The following is a 19,508-nucleotide window of genomic DNA, read 5'->3' as shown; positions in this document are numbered from 1 at the left end:
AAGGAATGAAAGCCACAATCATTGTCCAAATGAGCCCCTTTAAAACACACCTGAAAACAGTGAACAGAACAAATCAGAGCCTATTCTTGGCACATGTTTATCATCATCGTTCTTTCATTTAACAAGAAAAACACAGGTACGTAACATACAGCTGAAAAGCCTCTCATGTGCACTTAGCCTGAAATGCCAGTTGCACTGTGGGAGTTTCATAAATAACCCCTCATGTTGTTATTGGTTTTACTATAAAAAAAATGGCCATTTTACAGACCAAGAGCCACACTCACCCTGCTGTATTTCTCTTCCCGCTGTTGCCAGATGTGAAAAGATATTTTCTTTTCGGTTCTGTACAATAAATAAACATTGTTAAGATTAATTTACAGTGTCCTATAAATACCATAAAAGAAATGATTACAGGAAACCTGCAATAACAGAAATATTGGAGCTGCTGGTGCTGTATTTAAAGCTGAACCTCAGGCAGATGTAAAAGACGCGAATTACCATAGCTCTGTAGTCACGATGACTTCCTTAAATGTGTATATTTAAATGTAACTACCTAATTTTGACTTGGTATCAGCATCTTGCAATCCACTGTACAACAGAGTTCAGACGGGCAATCAGCTGTGCTGCAGTGCTCATTTGTTATCAAGGACTATGCGGATATGAGGGTAGAGCAGAGTGACAGAGATGAGCTGATTAGTTTGCTGTTTCTCTATACATTGACCAGTCAGAGGCTGAGGGGGGTTGACCTGTAATTGGTATTTAACTGCAGCAGAGACAAATCTGGTCCCTTATTGTGCCAGACAGGGCTGTACAGCAGAGTTATGTAGCTCTTAGAATTGGATGGACAATCCTTTGGCAAGTAAAACAGCTCTTATACATACATTTCCTATGTGTATGTAGCTGTCTGTTCAGAGCTCAGCTATTAAGATGCTGGCTATCCACCTTATCCTTGCTTTACTACAAAGTGAGTTGCTGACCTGAATTAGGCATGAGGGACAGTTTAGACTGACTTGCTACAGTGGCATAGTGGTTAGCGCTTCTGCCTTGCAGCACTGGGGGCCCCTAGTTCAAATCTCAGCCAGGTCACTATCTGCAAGGAGTTTGCATTTTCTCCTTGTGCTTGCATAGGTTTCTTCTGGGTGCTCTGGTTTCCTCCCACACTCTAAAGACATGCTGGTTGGTAGGTTGACTTGCTGCTGTCTAAATTGGCCCTCGTATGTATACATGTGAGATAGGGACCTTAGATTGTAACCTCCTTGAGGGCAGGGACTGGTGCTATATAAAATACCAAGAATACATAAATAATGAGGCCAAGATCAGAATGACAACCCCAGAGCCTTCACCTTTAAAAGGGAACCTGCCCTGAAATTTTTGTCCTCACAAATTCACATTACAGCAAAATCTGCTTTGCTCATGTAGGGCAAAGCAACGGGTTCGCTTTCATACACTTCTGCCCTTTCATTCAGTCCTCCACTCCACTGATCAGATGCCAGCTCCACAATAAATACTCAGTACGTCTAGGCATGGAGGAACATATGACTTATTTCCATTTACCTCGTATGACAGTGCTGCTGCTTGGACCAGTACTGTCACATAGAGCAGGGAAGGCATCCTCAGCCCTGATGAATCTCCGGATGAATCACTCTATATTCCCCGTCCTGCATTTGTTTATAATTTGATGCATACTTTTATTGGCTTCTTTAATATTTTTATTGTAGCAAATAACATGTTGCCAATTCATAGGTTCTCAAAATTGCACTGAAAAAGAGGAAGAAATTGCTGGATATCATGCAACAGAAAAGCTTCCTATAGGGGAGCTGTCTTGGGTTCATATCATCCGCTATCAGAATCACCTAATGAGGCTGAAGAACATTCTCACCCTGACAGGTAAATTGTTTCTTTTTTCTTTTTATCACTGCTCTGGTGGCAGTATAATCAAACGAAAACAGTAAGATGTAGGATGCCATCTATTCACCTTTAAAGATGTACATTAGAAGAATAATGCATAAAAAGCAACTTAGGGGTCTATTCACGAAGCTGCCGAGGGATCTAGCCGTAGCTTCGGCCGATCCTTCGGCTAGCTTCGGCCCCAGGACCCCTTTGGTTCAGTAGAACCGAGGGGGTGCTGTACGGGCTATTCACAATAGCCCGTACAGCTCCCGATCATGGCCGAGCAGCCGACAGCCTGCTTCTGACAGCTGGGCGGAGCCAGCCGTGATCTTACGGCTGGCTCCAGCCACTTTCAGAGAGATCAGCGTCCCTGGTTGCTAACCAGGGACACTGATCTCTAAACAGCTAACCCTCCCTGGCCCCCGGGAGCCTCCTGCTCCTGGCCACCAAGGAGAGAAACAATGCTGTGTCTTTTTTTTCTTTATTCTGACACGAGCGATGTCAGAATAGAAAAAAAAATTCTCCCATTAAAAAGCATTGGGACATTACTATTGGCTATTGCAAATTGAAATAGCCAATAGTAATGTCTCAATGCTTTTTAATGGGATAAAAAATTTTTTCTATTCTGACATCGCTCGTGTCAGAATAAAGAAAAAAAAGACACAGCATTGTTTCTCTCCTTGGCAGCCGGGAGCGGAAGGCTCCCAGAGCCCCCGGGAGATTTTCTTCTTTTTTTTTTACTTTTTTTTTTTTACAGCAGCAGAGCCGCCGGACAATAGGAAACTATTGGGCGGAGCTAGCTGTCACTGCTAGCTCTGCACAATCGTTTTCTATTGACTTTTTTACCTTTTTTAACTCTTTTTCTGTTCTGCTCGGTCCCTCTGAGGGACCGAGCAGAACAGCCGAGCCAAATGCCGCTCAGCGGCATTCGGCTATTCACTCACTGCTGTTCGGCATCTTTAGGAATAGCCGGAACAGCAGTGAGTCGAACTCCTGCTGCACTTCGGGTCGGCCGAACACGCTGAGCATATTCGGCCGACCCGAAGCCACACGAAGCAGGCCGATGTACGGCGGATTTCAGCCGATGTACGGCTGAAATCAGCCGTACCAGCCTGAAGTGAATAGCCGAACAGTGTTCGGCTCACTTCACTTCTGATCGGTCATTCACTCGGCTGCCCTCGGCAGCATAGTGAATAGACCCCTTAGTGTTTTTTGGTGCTTATGTTTTTGCATGGTGAGTGACTTCACTGGAGTACGGGTAAGATATCAGGCAATGCTACCCGGTAAATAAATGCAAATAACCCATTCCAAAGAGAGGAAGATCTTGTGAATGTCAAGCATCACATGACCTTTATAGAACCCCAAAATCTTTGCTGATGGGATCCAGCTGCTGTAATAGTAGCCTTAATCAGTCTTGGTTCTAAGTCAACAATAAACCTACATTAAAATGTTGCTCTTCATGTGATTGCATAGAAAAATTCAGAGTAATGTATTTACATTGCAATTGATACTAAAATGTATGCAGGACAATTGGTAGGCAAGATGTTGAATTACATTCATTGTTTAGCCTTTCCTTCTATGGTAACCCAATAGGTAGGTGGGGGAAAAGCTAAAGACCTGTCATGCAAAAATTGCATTCACCCAAAAGTCCTCTTTTCTTTTTGGAGTGGGTTACTTGCATTTGTGAAAAAAACAGACAGCCTTTCAGCTGGACTCATCTAAGCTAAAATAAAACGTAAACTCTCATTTATGAATGGCTATTCTTAACTGCCGATAGTCCATGCCAATGCATAACCATGGATAGTCTGCTAAGAACTGCTCTGTGTTCCTTTTCTTTGCCGACAAACATTCTTGGGTTTTTGGATCTGGTAGACAAAAAAATAAGTTGAAACTCCAACTTTGACAAGGTAACAAACAACACCCCAACCACTCTCCAGCTGAACTATATACAATGCAAAGATTTTAGCACACTTTATTGCAGATTTTTAATTTTCCCTTTTCTGATGCTGACTGCTATGTAGGAGCGTCCTCTATTATACATATACTGTATAAATGCCTGAAAATCTTTCATCAAACTGTGCGGAGACGTCTGGGAAAAGCATTGAGCCAATCACACAAGCAGTATTGACCTGATTGCAAGAATGGCTTAAAGCATGAAACAAACTTAAATAGACCCCCCTCTTATTAAGCATTCGTATAATGCTCTAAATTTAGAAGCTGTTGAAATAATTAATATAGCACTTATATAGAGTTTTACACCTACTAATCATTCATGCTTTGTGCTCATCCCTCTATTGCACCATGCTGATGTACACCATAGTTTTGCATCTGGGATGATACATATAATATGCTAGCGGTTTGAAGTATTGGAACCAAGTATCACTTATGCTATAAAAAGTTTAGTTATCTTTAAAATATGTTTTCCTTTCTTTTCTGAGCTCCTCAACATCTTTAACCAAAACTTTATAAATAATGAATCATGTGCTCACAAGACAGACATATGGAGATAATGGACTGTGGACATGACAGTACACATTGGTGATGGCTATGTGATGGCAAAGAAACATGAAATTACTGAACTTCTAATGGCTTCTTAAATGACTATCTGACAATTTGATTGTGCTCTCTCTGCATTTGTACTATATATAATTACAAAATAAGGAAATTGTTTTTGCAGGTTTTTCAGAGGCAAATGATGGGAAAGTGTCTGCTGGTGACACATTGTACACATCTGTTTTTGGTAACGGGATTACAGTACGCTATGCAGGGATGCATCTGTTCCTCAAGAAGTATCTTTATTCTTACTCCACCTGCTGTGTGATTGACTTCCCTGCAGAACTTCTCTGGGGACTGGAGAACAAGTCAACAGTATTTCACATTCCATCTAAGGTACAGGAAATTATAACACCACACTGAATTCCTTTTCTTATCTCATCTAAAGAAAATATGTAATGGTGCTAAAGGTAGGTTAGACTTCTGAGCATCAAAGGAAGCATTTATGACTTAATATCTGCACATTCCATAAACTTGCCAGGATTACCAGACATTGAACTAACATTAGAACATACTGTAAGGTTAGAAGCTGAGATAATATACCGTGTTTAAACAACTTAGTACCAACATCCCTTCTAAAGCAAGTACATCTAATTTACAAAAAAAGAGCGTACAAACAGGTAAGCAAAACATTCTGATAATTAAACCAATATTTAATTAGGTTATATTTATGTATTAAATATATTCTGTGTGTATGTATGTATGTATGTATGTGTATGTGTGTGTGTATATATATATATATGTATATATATATATGTATATATATATTGTGGTAGCCCATGGCAATGCCACTGTGTAATTTCGCAAAATAGTCACCCAGGTTTCTCTGCCAGAGGGGCTGAGTGGTTCTAGGAAACAAAAACTGGAGACGGAAGCGCCACTACCTAGCGCAATAAATGTGGTAGAGTGGGGTGTAGGCGTAAGAGTTGTACTCACCTGAGGCTGGGTGAGTATTCGCTTGTAATCGTCCGGTGGTGGTCAAGCGGATGGGGTGGAGGTGGTAGTAGTCCCTCTTTTTCAGGGTGGCGTGGTGTTTCGACTCAGTAGGCAAATGGGGATACAAACACGAGGGGGTGAGGTATGCAATGGTGGGTGAAAAGGGGTGAGCTTCTGTAACTCACCGTGGGGATAGTGGAGGGCGACTCTCAACGATGACGGCGCGGCCTGTGTGGTGCCTGGGCGGTGGGCCGTGGAGTGGTCCTCGAGAGTCCTGGCATGGGAAGCCAGGGAGAAGCTGGCGAAGCAGATCACTGCTTCATCAGCTTTTTTGTGGGTCCCCAAGTGACATTAGGGGTGGTAGAAACCCCTGATATCTCCATAAAGAGGACCTGCCCATGTAAATTATCTATTACATAGAGGGCTTGTTAGCCCCTATAGATAGCAATAAAGTTAACTGTTTGCAAACATGCGTTGGGTGTGCTTACGTGCGAAAATTATGATTGCGCCGCACATGTTACATATCACCACGAACGTCGGAGCGTGAGCAATAATTCTAGGGCCATCAATCTTTGTTAACACTAAACTGAAGAGTGGTAAAAACTTTTTAAGTGTCGCCTATGGCCAATTTTGGGTGTGGTAGCATTTTGCGATTTCGCGGGCGTGCAATTTTAAGGCCTGCCATGTTTGGTGTCTATATCCCTAACTTGACCACGTCTTTTAGATTTTTCCAAAAAAGTAGGGTAATAATAAATGTTTCATAACATAACGCAGGAAAAACCGTAGTTTTTTTGTTGTATAGTAAAACGTAAAACCCCCAGTAATTATTAAATGCCACCAAAAGAAAGCTCTATGTGTCCTCAAAAAATGATATAAAAATAATCTAAGTACTGAAAAATTACCCTGACAGGAAGGGGGTTTAACAACCCGGTCTTCAAGTGGTTTTATATATATATATATACATACTGTATATATCAATCGCAAAAGAAACGTTACCTCAGGATACAGGCGATGATAGCAATTTTTCAAACAGAAATCATAAATAGACTTCAACTGAAGTGTACAAAGAATGGTTCATAAGTTGAGACAAGACTTCCCTGCAGCTAATATCATGGGCTACCGAGCTCCAAAATAAGGAACTATACCACTTGAAGATCAATTCATAAGGTACTGTTCATACACACTATGTGTAAGATATTCCTCTTCAAATAAATAAATATATATGGCACGTATGACGTTGATGGTCATACGTGCCACAGGAACCCATGCAGTGTGTGGTGCAGTTCATATACTGTGTGTCTGGGAAAATGTAAGCAGATGGTTATTCAATCAAGTCCTCCATAAACATTCTGATCCTTTACATATACATGTGGTATAGCATTAAAAGGGTTCAGCTGGCACAATGTAATGCAACTCCTCATTTCACCAATATACTGTATATCTCTGCATTAATAGGAGACATAAAAGGGTGCTAATTAAAGTGCTATTTGGATTCCCCCTAGCAGGCTCCCAAAACACTGCCTTAGATTTGCTAGTAGCATAAAAAATGGTCGCAGAGCAGGCTTGAGTTTTACATATGTTCATATATGGAATGTTTTAGCTTGCTTAGTGAGACAAAGACAGAGGGTAGCAAATCAGATTATATTTTACCATTACAGTGATTTGACATCTGATTAGTTGCTTGAATTAATTGCAGTCGCACATCAGTATTGCTTTTTGAACAAGTCAACCTGAATGCATAACCTAGCAGCAGGAAATCTGGACACTGACATTATGTACATTTTGTAGCTTGACTGTAAAATGTCAGTGGAGTTATTTAAATAAAAATAGATCTTTACCTTTTCAAGTTCTGTATTTTCCAACTCAGAATTGCAGAAAAAAAATAACTGAGAATAAACAGAATTTAGTTTTTTTTAAAAACAAAAAAAACCCTATAGCAACCATTCTTCTTAATGATTCAACTAAATGTCATCGCTCTCCTAATAAATCAGTTTTTTTTTTTTTTTAATTATTACTGTGTTTACATAAATCTCAGAATTTATTTTCCTAGAGAAAATGTTGTTACCTTAGAAACTACCAAGTAATTAAGCTTTTTTTTTTCCACTTGCTGTGTGCTCGCTAAACATCATTTTGTGTTTAAGGCAATTAAATGACATGTGAATGCTAACTAAAATATACACACTGTCTTCTGCTCTGAGAGTTGCAATTTCCTAAATGCCAGCAATGACCTTACCATCTGTTTCCTTAAATGGGGGTGCCAGCTGAATCAGTGGGAAGCCTTTACATTTATAGTCTTGCAGATCTGACTTTCTATATGCGGCACATAAAGCTCATCTTTATAACAGATGAAATCGACCCTCGTCTGCTATACGGCTTCATATTATCAGGTCATATATGTTGCTAGTGTAGAAATTACACATAGGGTCATAAGAATAAAAAACTTGCAGCTTGGCTCGGTTTTAATGCAGGTTATCCAGCTTCCATACCATCTTGGCAGAAGTAGAGTTTTTGAATTGACCTCCTTAAATAGCTGGCTTAAATCGAAGGAATTATGAGAGTTTGCATACTGTACAACTTGCTCGGGTGATTGCAGCTCAGATAATCAGCTTATTCTAGCATTTTCACTGGACAGCTGTTCATAATTTACCCAACATGATGTCAGTGGAAAAAAGGCATTATGTGTATTTGAGTACATATCACTCTTGTATGGTATAAAACGTGTTACCTCTATAGCTACATTAACATGTCACCCTAGCTTTGCCTTACTACTTGTGATCTCTCACACATCCTCAGCTAGACTACAGTGCTAATGAATAGCCATCTTTACACCGATGCATATGATTTTGCACAAAGTATATTATGCAGTTCCTTTCAAGTGTAACCATGCAGATGCAATAACTCTCTACGGGGTATTACATACAAACTCTGTACTGAAATTCAGTTATTACGTTGCTAATCATTATTAAATCCTGAGCTCACTTATTGAATGACCTTTCTATGAGAAGGAGAAAGTGCTTAGTGCCAAGTAAGAGTTGAATATGGTGGTGGCTGAAGCACTAGTTGATCCTATTACTGTGTACAGAAGCCCACTAACCTTGACAGGCACACAAACAGGCAAAGTTCACTCATTATAATGTGTTGCTTACCATAAATATTGTTATTTTTAGCAATGTAACTGTACTTTCCATTTCTGATTGTCCATTTTAAGCAATGATAGCCAATCACCAGTGCTGGCACATGTAATAAGTCATATGTTCCTCTATACCTGGAGGTACTGGGTATTCTCTTTGTTTCTGGCAGCTCAATGGATTGGCAGAGGAGCATAGGTAAGGTAAGTATGTGCTGCTGGTGAGGGGGGTATTAAAGCAAACCTGCTGTTTGCTTATAAGCCCAATTCCATGTTTTTAATGCCTCCCGACCCCTCTCCACCCCTGAAAGTGTCCCCCCTCTGCACGTTTTGAAAGAAAGTCATGAATACTTTTATATGCAGTCTTCTGGGCAGTACTGTGACTTCACAGGTCCTTCCTTTTCTCCTGAGTGGTGACGAATAGATTTTACTCTTCAACAGACTGGATCTCACATATTGACATGTGTGCTTTGAGCCCAGGCTAGCATGATGATGCTCCCCCAGGAGGTGTGTCCACGATGGCCTGGGCTCACAGGAAGTCGGTTGGATGAGGCGGGGCATCATTTAATCTGGAAGAGTACCAGCACTTGATCTGGAAGTAGTGAGCATGTAGAGGATAACACTTGAGGAAAGGTGATTTTCCTTTTTTTTTTTTTGTCTAGAGGTGGAGTTGGGCTTCAAAGCAGAAGTAAAGCTATTAAAAGAAAAACAAAAATTGGGCCCACAGGAGCATTTAGCCATAATGTGCTAGTATGCACAGCATATTAGCACATTATGGCAAACTTACCAACCAATCTTGCGATGCACTTCTTCTTCACTGACACTTCCATCTTCGCCCCAGTCTTCTTATGGGTTTTGAGTGTTCCGCCATGTGATGGGCTGGGCCCTGATGACATAACTCCCGCGCATGCACGTGGAAGTTACTTTATCTCTGCACTGAGCTGCAAGGCTCAGCATACAGAAATAAAATGCTGAATGGTTAAAGAAGCATTTACGGCAGAAGATACTTGCACAATCTCTTCTGCCATAGCATGCCTGCCTATTGGCATTTTTTTATACTTACTTCCACTGTAAGATAACTTACATGAAATGTATTCTGAGGGTAGTATGTTAGCTTCCATTGAAGTATGCTGGCTTCTTCTAAAAATGCCTGTCTGTCATTCTCATATATTGGCTTTTTAACGTTCTGAGTCAGTAACCCAGAACATGTATGCAGATAGATTTTTGACTTAACACATATATGATAGAAAATATGCTGCTTCCAATTAAACTTTTTTTGCTTTCATAACCATGTGTTACAGTTAGGCCTGAATAAGGTGGATGTTGTATGAAGAGGCTTTATCTTTAACTTGTGCTTAACATGTCACTTCAGCCTGTAGCTGTCCTGACACATATTCCACTTAGAGGACAATGGCAGATAAAGAATTTTCAAAAACAACTAATAATGTAAATGCATCACCAGATACTGTGCAAGCCTTTAAACAGACTATTTAATAAACAGCATGCATCTTTTGTAGAACATGTTCCGGCATCACACTGTAATGCATATAATCATAATATCAGACTTCAGACAAAAGAACAATAAACATCTCTGACATTGCTAAGCAGTATCATATTAAAATGTTGTATAGGCTTATTTGTTCCTTTTGCTTTTTCATATATTATCATTCTGTTTTCCTTAGATCACTGACTGCGGTAAACTGACAGGTGCAGGCATAATCATGTATTATCCTGACTGTTGTGGATAGCTAACAAGCATACAATCTTTTGATTATTTTGTTTCATTATAGAAACAAAGCTTTGCTGCTTTTAAACATGTCATGATGAATTCAGTCAAACGCCCCCTGTAATGTAATGTTTAAGTGTGGTTTGTGCAAAGATGAAAGCATCATTATGCAAGCATCCTTTATTGTGATCAGATAGGGCAGATTCTCGATGGAAATTCAAAAAGGCCTTTATTGAAAATCTAGCAAACAAATATGTTGATTTTATGAAATAATTAAGCTTCTGTAAATGTTAAGTGCTGGCTGTGCTGTGCTTCCTCAGAGTTATTGATTTCATTTTTCATTGGTTTCTAAATGAACTACTATGGTAGGATTTGAGGGCTAGGGTGATTTCATCTAGAACAATCTTATGAAGAAAGTTCTGTCCCGTGTTTTATTTTTTTTTATGGAGATCTATGGCTCCTTTAGATAATTTGTAAGGATGTGCAAGCAGAGCTTTCACTCATATGGGCTCATGTATAATACACCAGAATGGCCAAATATGGCCATACTGCTGTTTTAAAAAGCAGAATTAGTTACCTGGTAACTCAGTTCCCAGGAATCATGCAGCATGACATACCCAGAGAGAGATGGCTGGCCCACCAGACAGGAAACACAACCCCTTCAAAAAGCAGTCCTGCTCACTTTTGTCTCAGTCTGCAAAAAAAGTAATTAGAAGCAGGCAAAACATATACCTCCAACAGTAACATAACATTACATAGTGATGACGAGTGATAGCAAGAAATTCTACAGAGGCAGGAAAAACACACCTAAACTACAAACTATGCCTGGGAGAAGCAAGGTCACCAAGCTAGGTACCATACATAGGACATGTGCAATAGGAATATGTATACACAAGCTGCTGTAAATGTAAGCTCACTATAGGGCAAGTCTTTACTTCTGAACAAAAAAAACCAAAAACATTTACGTTACATTGCATACATTCAATTCAGTCTAACTTGCCCCAGGCAAATGAACTCATAAACAGAATTGTCTTCACTAAAAAGATCAAAGACCCAAACCATAAAGAGGTGCAATGTTTGTGCATGAAAGGATTGTATATGTTTTGCTAATATTTACTTTTCAACTATATACAGAAAAATGCAAATTCTGTCTTGGTAGTAAAACAGTAATGCTTGACATGTCTGGTACATGTAGAAAAAATATAGCACTTGAATGTAATCAAACTGTAGTGCCTCTGAATTTAACCTTTGAACCTAGGCAACTGCACCCAAACAAAGTGCTCTACTAACTGTAGTGAGGTGCGCATGCTTGAAGATACATAGCCAGCATTCATCCCATGACCATACAAGCAGGTAAGAATGTATGATGACTGTCTGAACCTAATAAACCATATTTGCAGTTTGATGTGCAAGAAGCACAAGACTAAGGGGGTTATTGGAAGGATTAAGCCGTAGCTTTGGCTAATCCCCGTACTGCGGCTGTTCTCCCCGCAAAATGTAAACATAAAAAAAATAACCGGCATGTGGTCCCCCTCTCGATCCATATCAGACCCTTTAGGTCTGGAGGGAAAGTTGGGAGGGGCCCCCCCCCATTGGCATGGGGACAAGGTGCTTTTCCAGGGTGACCCCTGGAAAGGTACCCTCCCAATGCCGAGGGCATGTGCCCTGTTTTCCCCCCCATTTTTTATGGGTGGGGTTTTTCTTTAAAATACCTACCAGACCTAAAGGGCTCGGTATGACTTTTGTGGGGAACCCCGTGCATTTATTTTTAACTTGGGGTCCCTCCTAACTTTCCTACCAGACCTAAAGGGTCTGGTATGGTTTGGGAGGAGGACCGCACGTCATTATTTTTTTTCTTTCTTTGGTTTACATTTTTTTAATTCTCCTCGCTACCTCCGAGGTAGTGAGCAGAATAACCCAGCCGAATGCCGCTCAGCAGCACTCGGCTATTCATTCACTGCCGTTCAGCCCCTATGAGATTAGGGGAGAATGGCAGAAAGTGAACTGACGTGCCTTCGGGTCAGCTGATCCAGATGTTGGATCCGCTGAGTTGAACATGTTCTTCACTTCGGCTGAACCAAAGGGAGCCAAAGCCAGCCGATGTATGGCTGAAATCAGCGTTCAGCTCCCTTCACTTCGGCTTGGTTATTCACTCGGCTGCCTGCGGCAGCTTAGCTACACAACTGAGCAAATGAGGGACACTGCTTTTTAAAGTGCTCTGTGGGCTTTATTTCCTGGCTGGAGGGCGGAGCCATCTGTCTCATGTATGCTATCCTGGGGACTTGGGTAAACAAATTACAGGGCGGTAACCACTGGGTTCCTTACAAATGTACTATCCCCTTTGCGTGCCTCTGTAGCCTAAAGCAAGCAAATCCCCATTTATTTTGATGAAGGAGAAATTAAAAATAATGCTGGCAGGAGAAGACCCCTATCACATGACTTATGTTAAGGTCATGTGACATGGCCCTCCTTCTCTGAGTGTTCTTTGCAGCTTTATGCAGAAAGCATTCCAAAGGACACCGTAGGTTCCATGCCACGCTCTGCATTTTATGAATGAAACTTAAAATGCAGACACAGTCTGAGATAATGGGGGTGATTTACTAACCTAAACACACACACACACACCAGGTGTGTGTGATTTTCACACAGCAAAACGTATTTATCAACCAAAAAGTCTCTAAAAGCATATTTCCACTAATGCCATATATGGAAAAATCATGCACATGATGCATATATAATGCTGCTTCACAGTTTGGACAAAAATGGTTAGCTCATGCATTTACATTCCTGCATTCATCAACGCAAGCAACATAACATAGAGCTAATTTACACCACATTACCTTGCAATTCATTGCAGGGCTTTCCACAACACACCTGCTGGGTGTGTACACACTACAAAGGTGTTTCGATTCCTCCCATAGATCATGCTGGGAGGGAACACACTACAGAGGTGTATACACGTTCGTGGTGTGTTTAAAAGGTTAGTAAATCAACCCCAATGACTGTGATGTCCTGTGGAGAACAGATAATAGTGTTTGCTCTCTGTTATAGATCTGTTCCTAGTGTATCTTATCCTAGTTCAGGTGTTTTACTATGTGGTGGTATGTTTACAGTTTAAAATGGATTTTTTATGTATCTGTATTTACTATATTTCTAACACTTTCTACAGCACCATGAAACACGTTATAATAACAATAATAATTGTATTAGCCTATTGTAAGCTCAGGCAAGAGGAAAGACAATTTATTAATAAACCTTTAAAATTGTAAATACTCACTGATCAGTGTTTTGGGGAAAAAAGGACAAAATAAGCATACTAATATGTCATATACATAGAATTATAGAATGTAAAATAAATACATTCTATATATAATCTCATTCATGCACAAAGCTCATTTACTTACTATTTATTAACATGTTTTGTTTTTTTCATTCAATAAAAAAAATTAATTTTTGTTTTCATTACATTGGAACATTCAAGCACATCCGAGGTATACATTCATAGGTCATGACATAGTATGAACTATGATATTCCTTAACCTTCTACCTTATGGTCACTGCTGCCAAAGGGGCAATGCTGATGTTACCAGTGCTTAGCAGTAACCGGTAGTCTGTTTTTCAAACCAAAGATCCAGTATAACTAAGTAACAGCTTGTAATCTGGATCTAACAAAAGTAAAAATAAATGAGCGTAAAGGGACAAACATTTTCCCTCTGCCACCCCAGCCTTACGCCGGGTGAAAGAGGGTCAAGGAGGGGGTAAAAGCAGGATAGAGAGGGGGATAGAGTATAGCAGAGGAGTAGAGTTGGGAGTGAGGGAAGGTAGGAGTGGCCCATTCCCGGTGTACTGGTAAGGGGATGAGTGACCATTCTCCAAGTTCAGAGTGTCGGTAATCGAGCGTCAAAGGAGTGCGTCCGTAGATGTTGCATCCATGGGATCCTATATCTGCTCAAAGCGTAGAACTTGATCGATCAACTGCGCCTGTGAGGCATTCGTTAGTGAAGAACCATTGGAGTCTACGTTCTACTTCCGCAAAAGGCAGAGTGGGGGAATGCCATGATGTCACTACTGTCTGTTTAGCCGCTGTAAGGCCATGCAATAAAAATTTGTGTTGTTTAGTTGTGACTTCCTTTGGGGGCAGGTTGAGTAGGGCGACCTTTGGATCCGGTGTCGGTGTGAGAGCCATAATTGATGAAAGAAAATTAAAAACTCGAGCCCAAAATTATTAACATGTTTTAATCTGTTTGTTGTTTAACATTATGATTCTAGATATAACACCTAAAAGTTTGTTTGCTGTTGCTGCAAACTACTGTCATTGACTTGGTGCATACTGTAGGTGTAGTTTGCCCATAATTAATGTTGTTTTGTTTCCTCTGTTTCAGGAAAGTTTAAGAAGTAAAGAATCCCATCCAAAAACACCGGTGAAATCTTCTTCTAGTGTGTCAGCCAATAACAAAGTAGAAAGTGAACAAATAGCGACAAATGCTGTAGACAAGGAGTTGTGTATACAGTGGTGTTCTCCATCTTTAGAGAAGTCAGGACACATTAATCCCATGGTAATATTTCATTTGTCCATATTGACAATTATGGCATATTGTGTTTGTGGGTATATTTGTGGACACACACACTACATTCAAAGAAGGTAGTAAGGTTAGTGACTCGCACCTCACACTCATTCAGCTGTTAGTGTCATTTAAGCTTCAGCTATTCAGCACTTTAAACAACTTTGCCTTTATGCCGCAAGGTAATTAGGGTAAGCCTTGCACAATTGTGAATAAATGTTTAGTGCATTGGATGTAGTCCATAATCTAGGGTGGATATGAGCTGCTAAGGTATGAATGGCATGGTGAATCTGAAAACAAATGAGCTAGCCTTAGTGGGCAAGAGGCTACCCTAAGCCAGCCGCCTTCTTTCTACCTTATGCCAGGAGGCAAGGTTCCAAAATATGTCTAGTAGGACAGAGACAAGCTGGGATGCCTCCAAAAACATTTGTATATATAAGAAGATCTAGGGGGTGATTTACTAACCTAAACACACGCACGCACTAGGTGCGTGTGATTTTTACACAGCGGAACGTATTTATCAACCAAAAAGTCTCTAAAAGCATATTTCCACTAATGCCATATATGGAAAAATCATGCACATGATGCATATATAATGCTGCTTCACAGTTTAGACAAAAATGGTTAGCTCATGCATTTACATTCCTGCATTCATCAACACAAGCAACACAATGTAGAGCTAATTTACACAACATCACCTTGCAATTCATGCAGGGCTTTGCACAACACACCTGCTGGGTGTGTACACACTACAAAGGTGTCTAGATTCCACCAATAGATCATGCTGGGAGGGAACACACTACAGAGGTATATACTTGTTCGTGGCGTGTTTATAAGGTTAGTAAATCAACACCCTAGTCTCCTTTTGATGGTCAAATGTGAAGGCATTGAGCAACTGCTTCTTCAAAACATTTTTTTATTTTTATAGTCCTTCAGGCAAATTAATTTCCAGCTGTTTCACCTTTGTGGTTAAAGGATTGTTGCTGTGATACTTCAATTCTAATTATATGAATAATTCCACACTTCAACTACAGGAATATTTGTCAGCATGCTACCGTTTCTCTTAATGCTAATATTCATTATTTGTCAAAGGTATTAAGAGAGAGTATTACAGTCAACATTCTAGCTGGCAAAAAATATTTCCCACTAAGTACATGCTATTAGTTTAATAAGTCCTACAGTACTTCTATGTCAAGTAAGTCATTACCGTTATTATAAACTATCAATACTGCTATAAAATTGTTGTTCTCTCCATAAATGTTTGTTAATATTTGTGGATAATGAATATACTTTAGGCAAAATAAAATACAAAGTACAATAAAAGAAAACAGAAACCAAATGATTTTATTATGCTTGTGAACTGATGACTAGTTGCCATGGGTTACGGTACTACATATTATCATTGCTCCTTATATTGCCTTACTGAAGTTTTGGAAGCATGAACTATAACTTAGAAATGCATATAAAAACTTTCACAAAATGTTTTCACACATACACACTCAACAATTCTGATATACATATTCTATTCTGAGAAAATAAAGAATTACATGATGCTCACAAACATGCATTCAGTGTACACAGCCACACAAATATTGCATCTTTACACAACTGTATATATAGTAATACATACCTACCATTGTATATTTTAGGTGTTACTAATGTATGCCTACAACAAGCAGAGTATAGATGTTAGAGACCTTAGAAAGTGTGATCCAAATGAACTTCAGTGTGGCTACATTCAGATTTCTTTGCCATGGTAAGTGTCAAATCGAAATGTGGGCATGTTTAATCTGTAGCATGATTAAAGGGTAACACTGGGATACAAATACAGTCAGCCAACTGCTAATTGCTGTCTATAAAACACTTCAACTATGCACTATCCCAATCCCAATCTAATTTTAAAAGATCCATTTCCTGGAGACCGTTTCTTTGTATACAGTCCTTATGCATCTGTTAATATTTATGAGGAAAAGTGTGAATTTTATACCTGTTTGGTCACTCCTTCTGCACCATATCATTGCTGAATATTGGCTGTTTTTCCATTACAAGGAAGTCTGCTTTTTATTATGTTTAAAAAAGAAGTCTTATGCAAAGGTATATAGGTTACATAGACCAGCCTTTTCAGGCGTTTTACCACATATCTGGTGCACAGTATAGTTCGTACTTGCACTGGGGGGGGGGTCCAGTAGATAAGAGCCCCCTTACATTGGGGGTTAATAAGAACGGTACCAACTTGACTGTTGATCAGTGAAACAGAACTCTCTTACATAAATTCGTTCATGATTCAATTTATCTTTGTGGATTCCCATTCTAATGCTATGAAATGAAAGGGAATGCAGCATTCCTCTATTATCAACAAGCATAGACCAGTGTAAGTTTTGTTAGCGCTTTGGAGGATACAATGTGAATTTTCTGATTGAAAATGTTTCTATTTCCAGTGTTCTGTTGCTACAAGAGAAGTTAAGTTTTCTAAGGCAGAAGGCAGAACTCTCTCTCCCTCCTGTAACAGATGCCCCTGGACAGCAGAAAAGATCCACTCATACTGCTAAAGAGAGGCTTAACCTTACACCAGTCACGATCACACAAGAGTTACAGGTATCAGACACAAAACTACACTTCTTTAAGTAAAATGACTTTATATACTGGGGGTGCCAGAAATATGTATACACATTTTAAGAGATGTTATTTATGTTTTACTTTTCGAAGTTGAATTGAATTACGGTAGGAATGTGTAGTATGACGTTCGTTCAATAGAAGACGTTAATCAAATGAATGCTAGCATCATCATGCAACTGACAGGACAGTCAAAGAAAATGGCGGAAGCATGGTTGTTCAACAATGGAGGCGTGAGTATGCAAGAAAACCTCCAACACGCCTAACAATTGCACGTATTTGTGATAAGGGAAGAAATTGAAGCGGCATGCGCAGCAATACAAGTGGACACTTTGGTCAACCTTGCTCAAGTAGCAGTTCGCCGTAATTAGAAGTGCTTGAACGCTGATGGTAACCACTTTGAGCACCTCTTGTAAATGCAGAAGTCAAACGTGACTTCTGTTCTTCTTTTGTTAACGATATATATTGAGTATTATCTTCTTTTTAATTAATACAGTTTTTTCTTTCTTAAAATGTGTATACATTTTTTGGCACCCTCTGTGTATGTATATATGTGTGTGTGTGTGTGTGTAAATATTGTAGGGTATATACACTGAGTGGCCAGATTATTATGACCACCCCATCAGTACTTCTTTGGGCCACGAGATGACTCCACGAGATGACTTTGTTGGGCCGCCTCGAGACTCCACGAGATGTTGAAAGGTAATGCGAGGAATCTGACACTGCACTGTTGCCCTTCTGTTGTCTTGTACCAGTCTTGCCACTCTCCGTTCTGCCCTAACAATGACTAGTCGCTGACGGCCACAATTCGCACGTTCAGACCCAGATTTTCGGCTGACAGTCCAGTCTTTAAACACTTTAACAACAGCTGCTCTTGAACATTTAACAAATTCTGCTGTTTTGCTGATACTCGCTCCATGGCTCACGCCAACAGTCATCTCACGTTGTCGTGGGACCAGGGGTGCCCTCTTACCTGGGGTCTGGCAGGTGCGACGGAGATCGTAGGGTCCTTCTTGGGGTGAATTGGTGCCCGGCGGCGTGCTGCATGTATGCACATGAGCGCATTCATGACATACGTGCGTGACGTGCGCATGTGGCAGTGCCGTGGCTTCTTAGTTGCTTCGGGTGCTGGTCATTGCCGGGGAGGGCCTTGCGAGCACTCCTTCTCTCCCAGCCGTCCCATTGGTTCGCAGGGACCTGTGGCTTCCTGTTGCCCAGACAACGGGGGCGTCGTTGTCTGGGCAACAACGCCTCATTTTCTGTTTCCTGTTTCCTGTCTCCCTTCCCTGCGATTCGGATCTCCTGGTTATTGACCCCTGGCTTGTCTCACCATTTATGATACTCGCTGCCTGCCTCGACCCGGACTGTACTCTGACAACGCATTTTGGATTATCCTTTCTTGTACCTCAGCCTTGGCTCTCCTTCTGGGATTGTTCCCTGCTATTGGGTTCCAATCCAGCAAACAGGGGGACTTGGCTCCTTCCCTAACACACGTTCAAAGACTGTTAAATTGTGTTGTTTACCCATATCTTCAGAAAAAAAATCACTTCTACTGTCGTGGTAAACAACCTGCTTCCCTATTTATAATGGTCTGGCCCTATAGCAACTCCAGCATGAAATTATAGCTAATTTGCCTACAAACGTCAGGTGGTCATAATAATCTGGCCACTCAGTGTGTGTGTGTGTGTGTGTGTGTGTGTGTGTGTGTGTGTATATATATACACACACACACACTATATCTGCAGAACTACCAGTGGATGTACAAATCAAGAGCACACATGCGCACACACACGCGCGCGAACACACACACTCACGCGCGCGCACGAACACAGACACACACAGACACACACAGACACACACACACAAACACACACAAACACACACACACACAAACACTATATATGCAGAACTACCAGTGGATGTACAAATCAAGAGCATGCAGAGTGGTCAGAACACACACACGCGAACACACGCACGCGCGAACACACACACACACGCACGCGCGAACACACACACACACACACACGCACGCGCGAACACACACACACACACACGCGCGCGAACACACACACACACACACACACACACACACACACACACA

General features: G+C 40.6%; 1 protein-coding gene across 1 annotated transcript in view; it reads left to right on the top strand.

Annotated features, from left to right (window-relative positions):
- Positions 1-19,508, top strand: part of CFAP54 (cilia and flagella associated protein 54) — a 250,519-nt gene that overhangs the window by 229,081 nt on the left and 1,930 nt on the right. The window contains exons 64-68 of the mRNA XM_018553872.1: positions 1,744-1,887; positions 4,568-4,779; positions 14,615-14,788; positions 16,444-16,550; positions 17,233-17,389. Coding sequence (XP_018409374.1) covers positions 1,744-1,887; positions 4,568-4,779; positions 14,615-14,788; positions 16,444-16,550; positions 17,233-17,389 — 794 coding nt within the window. The remainder of the gene's footprint in view (positions 1-1,743; positions 1,888-4,567; positions 4,780-14,614; positions 14,789-16,443; positions 16,551-17,232; positions 17,390-19,508) is intronic.

The sequence above is a fragment of the Nanorana parkeri genome, unplaced genomic scaffold (assembly GCF_000935625.1).
Source record: "Nanorana parkeri isolate BGI_ZX_2015 unplaced genomic scaffold, ASM93562v1 scaffold132, whole genome shotgun sequence".
NCBI lineage: Eukaryota > Metazoa > Chordata > Amphibia > Anura > Dicroglossidae > Nanorana > Nanorana parkeri.
This window is presented reverse-complemented; position numbering and strand designations above follow the sequence as displayed.